Here is a 10,390-nt window from a genome sequence, read left to right on the forward strand (position 1 = left end):
TCCGAAGCGTCCGAGCCGAGAAAGCCGCGCTGGCTGCCGGGAATACAGAGTCGGGAGCATGGTGGTCACCAGGTCCGGGCAGTGTCGGACTTGGGTCCCAGTCGGGTCAGGAAGCTCCCAGCACAAGGTGAGGACTCCATGTTCCCCGGGTCTCCTCGCCGCTGGGCAGGAGAGGCTCTGCCGGGTGGAGGAGAGCGATAAGGCTCGGCGGGGCGGAGGAGAGTGAGGGCGGCACGAGCCTTGTGCGCAAAACGCTGCGCTGTGCCAGCCTGGAACCGGGTTGCGCCTCTGGGTCTTTCAGGGCACTTACGAGCGTGTGGGTTGCTTGCCTTGCGCGCACCTGAGTCCTCTTAAGCTTCCTGTTGAGACAATACTTGGGAAGATTAATTCCTGCCCCCGCTCCCGAGCCTCTTTGGGGATGGGAGGGAGCATCGTTTTCACGTGGGGAGACTGGCAGTGGCCCCGCACCAACTCCTCTGGTATATTCAGGGCGGCTGTGGCGTCTCTGAGGGCCTCTGGCTGTCTCTTGCTGACACACTCTTTAGATTGTGTGGTAAAGGATGTAACGCAATCATTCTTGTACATAAAAACCCAGGCAAACAGAATTCCCTTATACACTCTTAAAGTGTATATTCACAATATCTGCGCAATTAGTACTTAACTACCCCGCCCCCTGGGCCTCTATAAATGATTTGGGTTCTTTCCCCCCTCAGAGTGGAGAAAATTCTCTTCAGTTTTGCTTTCTGAAGTCTAGGATGAGGCAAGTAAAGGAAAAAATTATTTCATCATGAGTTTAGCTTTGTTTCGTGCCTTATTAAGTTTTGCCTTTTGAGGTCCTGCTACATTTGTTTGCTCTTGTCCCTGCTGTATCTCAATTACACTGTGTTTGTTTTTGGTTTGAAGGGTTCTACTCCTCAAGGAATCAAGACACATCCAGAAAGCAAGAAAGATGACAGAAGTATTGCTGATTCACAGACAGCTGAGAAACAAAGTTCAGTCCTCTCCAGAAAGAGGAAAAGTCGAAGTCCGGGCCCCCCAGGAGAGATTACAGAGCTGGCTACTGATGCAGAGATCTCTGAAGCAGAGTCTTATGCTTCGGGGGTTACTTCTGTGTTTGAGGTCGAGGAGCCCATTATAAGAATAACGAGGAAGAGGCAGATCGTAAGTGCACCCACTCCAAAGACCAGTGTTAAGAAAAGGCAGAAAATAACCCCTCAGCATGAATCTCTCGATGAAGGAGTGGTTTCTGAAGCAGAATCTCACGTTTCAGGGGTTTCCATGGTTGTGCCTTCCACAGAAAGAAGAAGCAGAAGAAATAAGGCTAAATCTCAGCAAGATTCAAGCCCACAGTCACAGGCAGAAGCTGTTTCTGATGCTGAGTCGTCATGCTCAGGCATTTCATCATCTGGGATCGCACCCAGGAGAACAGCCAGGAGCACGCAGAGGAAATTACAGGCCCAAGCTGAGAAGGAAGGTGCTGAGCTTATACCAGGAAATAAAAAGCAAAGCATGGGTACCTCTGTGAACTCAGAGGACTCGGACACTAGACAGGCCTCTCACTTACCAGCGAGAACACATTCTCAGATTGATAGGCCAAATTTCTCTAATAATGAAACTGATGATTCCATCCCCAGAGACTCAGAAAAAAAGCTAACACCACAAAACCACCAACGTTTGCATATACAAGAAGAAAAAGCCAGTGTTGCATCTCTTACAGAAATTAGGAAGGAGAATGCTAAGAGTCTGGATAAAGAGGCCGCCAACATAATGGAAGACAAAGAAATTACTGAGAAGGATTCCCAGTTGACTCTTTCTGAAGTTCAAGACACCAGCATTCGGCAGTCAGTTTCTCAGAATCATTCAAGCACCCCAAGCAATAAAGCCACACCACAGCCCCAACGTGAGGCTCTAATGAAATCGTTAGAGGACAAATTTGCAGTTGTGAAAGTAGCGAGACTGAATGAAGGCAGAGTGGGCAGCCTAAAAATGAGTGACATGGCCCAATCCAGTGATCACGGGGATGGTGACGAGGAGTCCACAAGTGCAGGTGACTGTGAGAACAAGGACAGCCAGAGTGACGTGGGTCTCAAATCTGATACCAGACCCTGCAAGTCTGAACTCAGCATGTCGCAGGATGTAGATAGTTCTGTTCTGTTATTTCTTAGCAGTGATGAAAGCCAGCAGTCTGAAAACAGCGAGAATGAGAAGGAGTCTGTGTGTTCCGTTGGAAACAGTGGCCAGAAGGAGTCTTCAAGCGAAGACTTGGAAGACACCGCATGTGGTAGTTCCCTCTTTGTAATTGATAGAACTCCAGGGTTGAGTGCTGACAAACAATTTTACCTGGAAGACAAGGCCCCGAGTGAAGTTGCTGTTGAGGAAGAAGAGGAGGAGGAAGAAGAAGAAGAAGGTGAAAATAGCGAAGAATCATCAGACAGCGATGAAAATAAAGATGAGTCTAGTGATGAGGAAGATTTATTAAATAACACAAAGTCAAAGCTGTAAGTACTGCCTTTAAAAGTAAATAGGCAAGGGCATGCTGAGGATTAAACCTGTGGCTGCAGCCCTTTGCCTCTGAGCTATACCCAACCCCTAAGATAATTTTTATTAGTATATATTATATAATGTTTCGTATGTTTTCATTCTTGTGTGTACACAGTGAGTTTTGAAGTGTAATTTACCCCTCGTACTCTTCATCCCCCTTCATTCCCACTGACACCCTTTCCCAGCTGGTCTCTTTCTGCTTTAGTGACTTTTGGGGACATAGGTGACCCAATGAGTTTAATTGCTTATAATTAATAGTATAGGTGAGAGGTTATTTTTAGGATCGTGGGAAGCTTATTAGTGCTGTACCATTGAAAAAAAAAATGCCTCTTCCTCCACCTGTAATCATTACTACCTAGAGGTCCTCAGGGAGAGGTGGGGCATCATGAGTTCCTGGACCCTCCATTCATAGTGTTGACTGGTCCAGTCGTGTTCCATAGGTGATCAAGAGTTGCTATCACGCTCAGCGGTTAAGAGCACTGCCTGCTCTTCCAAAGGTCCTGAGTTCAATTCCCAGCAACCACATGGTGGCTCACAACCATCTGTAATGAGATCTGGTGCCCTCTTCTGGCCTGTAGACAGAATACTGAGAATACTGTATACGTAATAAATAAATCTTAAATAAAAAAAAAAGAGTTGCTATCAGTTCCTGGTGCAACTACCATGACATACCCAGAGAACAGTATTCCGTGTCGATGCTCCCTGCCCCTCTTCTGCAGTGTGCCCTGAGCTTTGGAAGGGGAGGTATAGATGTCCCATGTAGAAACGAGCACCTTGAGATTCTTAGCACTTTGAACAGTTCCGAATCTTAGTAGTAACTGCTACCCACTACAAAATAAATAAACAAATAAATAAATAGATAAATAAATAAAAGCGTCTCACCATACCTGAACATAAACCTAGATATTTAGAAGATTTTTTTTTTTAATGAATAGCAAAAAAAGTAGTAGGTTCCTCACTAGCGCCTGTGACCAACCACAGGCTTCTTTTTGATGAGGTGTACAGAACCAAGTATAAATTCCTGTAAGTGGGCCTCAAATTCAGTTAGAAGTGGTTGGTTACCCCTTTAACAGTGCTCCAGTAGGCAGGCATAGCTTTTCTGGCAAGTCAGCAGTACAGTCCCCAGCTGGGTCAGACCATTGATAACTTCCCCCAACCTGTATAGTCTTCCAACACTATAGAAGTTAGCCAACAGGATTCCAGTTCAGTTTCAGATTGATTTCTGTGTCCTATAGCCAAAGCCTGTGAGATCTTCAGCAGTAGGGTCTTTTGATTTTTCAAGATAGGGTTTCTTTGTACGCCTGGCTGTCCTGGAACTAGCTCTGTAGACCAGACTGGCCTCGAACTCACAGAGATTTGCCTGCCTCTGCCTCCCAGGTGCTGGGTTAGCGGTTTGTGTCACCACTGCCAGGCCAGCAGTAGAGTCTTAACATCTAGTTCGTGGGAAGCCGTCAAGAATCGTGGTGATAGCCTCTTGTTTTAAGGAACCTTAGGGTGTGCAACACCATGCCTGGTTAATTTGTTTGCTTGGCTCTTTTTGTTTGTTTTTAAAAAACATACTCCTTCCCACATTAAACCCAATATGCATTCATGATAAGAACCACTGTCCAGACACTGTAATAGGAAGACTCCACTTTTCAGGGGAGGCGCATGTACTTTGAACTACACTACATGGTTTATGGGAATGATAAGAGAAGAAACTGGCTTATAAAAAGGACTCTTGGTTATATAAGGTAAAAATTCTCACTATCAAAATAGGATAGGAGCTGAGACCAGATGTAGAAGGGGCGGGTCTGGAGTATGCCGTCTTTTTTTCTGCTTCTCCAGGCTTGGTGCTCATTGCCACCTGAGATGTAGTTAGAAACTGCCATTAACTCATCCAGCAAGGGAGTCGATTTTCTTTCACCCATGATCTCTCTGTAGCTTACTTTAGACCAGAATGTGCAATCCTCCTGTCTCAGTCCTCTGAAGGCTGAGATTATAGTCCTGTACCACACCTGGTACAGGTCTGCCTAGGAAAGAATCTAGAATTGGGAATTAACTACTGTTAATTTCAGAGTCAGAGCTAGTCTTTCTTCCTAGAGATACAGTGTATCTTTCTTGAACTGTGTCCTCCAGTGTGTGAAGTCATCTGAATGGCTTTTCTTCAAGTTCCTTATGAAATCTGTGTACCTGTTATTTGCTTAATCCTCTTAGAAAATCTGGGCATCTTCTCTAATGGTGTTGATTATTATTCATCCTTGACTTTATTCTGAGTGAATGTATGAGATACACGTTTATTGAGTGTTTCAGGAACTGCACTGTAAATAAGGAACTCTGTGTACATGTGTGATTTTACCATGCAATCTCATTCCCATTTTGTCTTAATTGATCTTTAAGTGATACTTTCTCTTTCAGTCTGAAGTTGACGAGTAGCAGCATAGACCCTGGACTAAATATCAAGCAGTTGGGTGGCTTGTATATTAATTTCAATGTAGACAAACTGCAGCCTCAAAAGAAAACCCTAACACAGATCAAGGAGAAAAAGAAAAACGAGGTAAGCTTATGAACTGTCTCATCCTCTTTAGTCCTTGGAACATAACTGCTTTCCCCATGGCAAACTATATTGTCTGTTGTGCTCTTTTTCCATCTTGTTAAAATAGTTGTTTTTTTTAATGGAAGGAGTTATATCTGTAAGAGAGGATACTTGAGCTGGGCGGTGGTGGCACAAGCCTTTAATTCCAGCACTTGGGAGGCAGAGGCAGGCGGATCTGTGAGTTTGAGGCCAGTCTGGTCTACAAGAGCTAGTCCAGGATAGGAACCAAAAGCTACAGAGAAACCCTGTCTTGGAAAAAAAAGAGAGAGGGTACTTGAAATAATAATTTATGATCAATATATTATTGTTTGCACTCACCATTTAAGGATTTAAGGTCCTATTTTCTTGCTGTATTTTTTTTAAACATTCATTTCTTTGTTTTGTGTGCATGTATGTGTAGACACATTTATGCTGTGATAAACAGAGGAAGATTAGAGGACAATCTGCAGTAGCTGTGTGTCCCTACCCTATGGGTTCCAGGGAGCAAGCGCAAGGCCAGGAGGTTTGGCAGCAAGTACCTCTTTAAAGTGCAAAAAACATTCAGAAACATAGTAGATTTGCCTACACAAAATTTAAAAGCCTAAATTTTAAATGTTTAAATGGGGAAGAAAGATAAAAAATAATTTTGTATTTTCTTAGCTTCTGCAGAAATCTGTCATTACACCTGACTTTGAAAAAAACTATTGTGTGCCTCCATATAGTGAATCGAAGCATCAGATTCAGAAACAGCGCAGGGTAAGTAGGACTCACTGTTTGGATTGCTCATGCGTGCTTTGCCTCTCTGTTTCCAGGATGTGTAATGCTGTGATCATGCAGTTAAGCTCTGGCTATGTATTCATCTATTATAGATAGGACCAGAGTTCTTAGATACTAAGGGCCATCAAATGTGGTTCCATCAATGTGTTTAGTGTGACTTTTCACATCTTTGCACACAAATACAGTTTTTGGTTTCGTTTGTTTTGGTGCTTGGGAGTGAAATCCTGGGGTCTTGTGCATGAGGTAAGCATGTGCCTTGCCACTGAGCTGTGCCTTCCACCTCCAAATACAGCTTTTAACAATACGCCTTAGACAGTGACGGTCAGCACAGGCTCACCATCCACGTCATTTAGGTTTTACACATATCACTGAAGGCTAGGCGTTCTCCTGCACAGAGTTCATACCACCAACTCAAAACCTGGTTCAGTTGGTCTGGCAGACGAGGGAATGGAACAGTTTAACAGTGGAAGCAAACCCTGCTGTTTTACTATTTGAACTTCAAGGCAGTTCCAAAAGGTGCTAATAACGCAGCACTGGATATGGCAGACACCAAAGCATTTTCGATGAATGTGAAACAAAATGCTTAGTAGAGTTGTCAAATGAATAGTAATTTTGTTTTATTTTGAATATAATATAAAGTTCTGGACTTATTAAGCATTAAGTTAGTTTCTCAGACCCTTATCTGAATAAAAAATAATACTTATATACTAGGTCCTAAAATAAAATGTTTTTATACATTATCTCTTGTATGAGGTCTTTTAGACAAAAAAACAACAACAACAAAAATGGAAGCTGCCTGTTCCTTTCCCTTAAGTCATCACCAGGGAACCATCATTTATGAAACTAATGATGCTTTTTGTTTTGTTTTGACTTAATACTTTTTTATAAGGATCCTAGAGATAAGTACTTTCTGTAAAGTTGGGGTTTTGCTTTTTTTTCCAATTTGTTTTTTTTTTTTTTTGTTTTGTTTTTTGTTTTTGAGATAGTATCACATATGTTCTGGGTTGGCTCAGCAGAGGATGACCTTGAACTTCTTATCCTCTGGGGCTACACATACATAATTATACATAATGTACATAATTATACCCAGCTCATGCCATGCTGAAGAATAAACACCAAAGGGGGAGGGAAAGGGGAGGTGGCAGTGGGGAAGAGACAGAAATCTTTAATAAATAAATTAATTAATTAAAAAAAAAGAACCATTATGCGTTTCAGTTAGCGTTTTATAATAAAATAGCAGAGTTTTGTAACTCCAAAAAATAAATAAATAAATAAATAAATAAACACCAAGGCTTCATGCATACTGGGCAAGAACTCTACCAACTTACTTCTATCCCCAGCCCTTATAAATGCCTCTTCCCAGAGTCCGAATGGGTAGCTCAGGTTGGCATCTTGAATTCACAATCATCCACCCTTAATCTCTCCCAAATACTGAGTTTACAGCTATGTTCTACCACCCCCAAGTAATTCACACAATTTTCTGTTGCATAATTTTAGGGGAGGGCACCTTTATTGCACAGTAGGGAGTGTGTCTAATTTTAGGGGAAATTAGTCTCTCTACTCCTAAAAGTCAGAATGTTTATTTTGGGGGGCTAGAGAGGTGGCTTGGTGGTCAAGAGCACTCGCTGCTCTTACAGAGGACCAAAGTTTGTTTCCCAGTACCCACATGAGGCATCTCCTAACTACCTTTACCTCCAGCTCAGGAAATCCTCACTCTCCTCACCTCCATGGGCACCTGCATACAAATCTTTTTTTTTTTTTTTTTAATTTTTTTTATTTCAGAAAGAGCGACAGAAGACAGCCGGTGATGGTTGGTTTGGAATGAAAGCTCCAGAACTGACAGATGAACTGAAAAATGATCTCAAAGCACTGAAGATGAGAGCAAGCATGGACCCAAAACGGTTTTACAAGAAAAATGACAGAGATGGCTTCCCTAAGTACTTCCAGGTATACAGACAGAGTACTGGTTATGTTGTGGGAACAGCACAGCAAAGTAAGCGAGATCTTACATATGCACAGCAGGCCGGTGGTCAGAGTCTGCTTAGGCTTTATCATGACGCTAACGCAGCTCAGCCAGCCACCATTCTATAATGGGTCCTCAAAAGGGGGTAGGGTTAAAATGGTTGCTGGGATCAAGGGTAGTTTTCTTAAACTCACTGAATTTTTGTATCTGGATGTATTGCTAGTACTAACCTAAGAGCAAGAGTTCACACAGCATGTAGACAAAAAGGAAATTCTGTGTTCCATTCCTTTCCTTTTTCCCAGACAGATGGTAAAAGTCATTCAAAAGTTGCTTTTCCGTGTCTCCCAATGAGTGAGCAAGTTGGTCATCTTTCCACTCTTCAGCCCTTTCTGCTCATGTGGCTCCTTATACGTTTCCCAGTCTCTTTCCCTCTGGCCCTATGTAGCTAGTGTGGATGCAGAGTTAGAAGGTCCAAAGGAAGTGATACAGACTACCCAAAGGTCACCAGGAATTACTCAAGTTTCTCAGAAGTATAACATGAAAACAAATATGTAAGGAAATCACAGACTATAACACTAGCTACTCTGCACACAAACTAGCTTGCCACCCCTACGTTATTGAGCCCTCTTAAGTTTCTGCTGCTCAGCCTTCTCAGAACACGAACCAGCTTTCACTGTTCTCCGACTTGACTCTACCTGTAGAGAGCCAAGCTAAAATACTGTCTTTGTCATTCTTATCTCCTTCGGTAAACTTGGTCACTAGGTCTCCAGAGTATAGTCTTTTGTCTGTGTGTATTGTTTGTCCTGTAATGATTTTTAGTTTCTGCCTTAAGATTGTGGTTCCTTATTGGCATGGACTAGACAGTCTCAGGCCTTGTTTTCCTATCACCCAAGCACAGTGCCTGCACATGGTAGTCGTCCTGTAAACGTCAGTCAGAGAATAAATGGAGAACCTTTACTAAACAGGTTCTAGGTTGGCAGTGTTTATGCTAACCTCTAAAATAGGCATATAGAATTTATATGTACGTTACTGAATTAAAAAGCACAATTTATATTACATTGTGCTATTCGTCATGAATTCACTGTTGAGCACTGAAGTACTGGATCTACCGTGCTCTGATGGGAAATGCCATCGTAGCACCAGTGTACTGGCTCCTGGGTGGTCTACATGACGTGAAGACGTGTGATGGGGGCTTGTGCTGGCTGTTCCTTTCACAGAAAACCTTTAGACCTACAGTGACATATGAAGCGACTTAACATCCACATGCTACATTATTTATTTCTCAATCTTCTTAGGTTGGAACCATCGCTGATAATCCAGCTGACTTCTACCATTCAAGAATTCCCAAGAAACAAAGGAAAAAGACTATTGTGGAAGAACTGCTGGCTGATTCTGAGTTCAGAAGGTAATAACAGTTTACTTTATGTGTGCCTTTTTAAAATACATGTAAGTTTATAGGTTTTCAGGTTACATTTTGGTGACTGTTTTTATGAGAATAACAAAGCAAAAATAATTTAGTATCTGGAATAGTTAAAGTTAGATTCTCATCTATTTCTGCCAAACCATATGTCCTGTATCCTTTAAACTGCACATGTAGCCTCATGAGAATGAGGCGGGGTGGGATAATTAATGCCTTGGTGTTTCTGTGAAAATACTTCTTAACTAGCAGACTTCTGATCTGGAGAGCAGACTTTGAAAGTCATTACTCTTTGTTTTCCAAGGTGGGTTTTTTTTTTTTCCCGATGGGGGGGCCAGTTGAGACAGGGTCTCTCACTGTGTAGTTCTGGCTGCCCTGGATCAGAGATCACCTGCCTTTGCCTCCCAAGTGTGCCAGCACACCTGGCTTTGAGCTTCTAAAAAGTCGTTAATACTGCTTTCAATTAAGTAGAAATTATTCTGCTTTGTCTTTTTTGTGGTTTTATGCCACATTTATACCCAGATTCAACACCACCTGGTAAATACAAACTGGTTGAGAAGTTCAGTGTACATCTGTAAGTCCAGTGCATAGGAAACTGAGAAAGGAAGGTTGTGAGCTCTTGATCAGCCTAGGATGCTTAGGAAGTTCAAGGCCAGCCACTGCAAGACACCATCTCAAGGCCTTAAAACACACACACACACACACACAAACCTGAGGACAGAGACCATTGCTGTCCTCAGCCTCCTGACATTTGGTAGCAGCGTGATTTACACAAGACAATTTACACAATGCGCAGAGCGTTGTGAGAGTTAGTGCCTCCCTAAGGCTATATTAACTGCTCATACCTGATACACCTCTTAAATTATTGTGCTTTAGGATTAGAGATAAAGTTTGTTTTTTCTTTTCAGATTTAACCGAAGGAAGTATTCAGAAATCATGGCTGAAAAAGCAGCAAATGCAGCAGGAAAGAAGTTCCGGAAAAAGAAGAAATTTCGCAATTAAAATCTACAACGCAAGCCATAACATTTTATAGGTCCCCTTTATTTGCTGAAGGTCATCACATAATTTATATAAATAATGTATAAATATTTAGTGATTTCTTTTTGGAAATAAAGCTGACTTTATTTTGACAAAATCA

At 42.2% G+C, this 10,390-nt stretch overlaps 1 protein-coding gene across 1 annotated transcript; it reads left to right on the forward strand.

Moving 5' to 3' along the window:
- Positions 1-7: 7 nt before the first annotated feature.
- Positions 8-10,390, forward strand: Dnttip2 (deoxynucleotidyltransferase terminal interacting protein 2). Its single transcript, XM_050161855.1, has 7 exons — positions 8-127; positions 904-2,498; positions 4,939-5,077; positions 5,756-5,851; positions 7,655-7,819; positions 9,131-9,240; positions 10,161-10,390. The coding sequence occupies exons 1-7, from the start codon at positions 59-61 to the stop codon at positions 10,252-10,254; spliced, it is 2,268 nt and encodes a 755-aa protein (XP_050017812.1). The 5' UTR covers positions 8-58; the 3' UTR covers positions 10,255-10,390.

Source organism: Alexandromys fortis, unplaced genomic scaffold (assembly GCF_014885135.2).
Source record: "Alexandromys fortis isolate MF-2015 unplaced genomic scaffold, M_Fortis_MF-2015_v1.1 scaffold_19, whole genome shotgun sequence".
NCBI classification, from domain to species: Eukaryota; Metazoa; Chordata; class Mammalia; order Rodentia; family Cricetidae; genus Alexandromys; species Alexandromys fortis.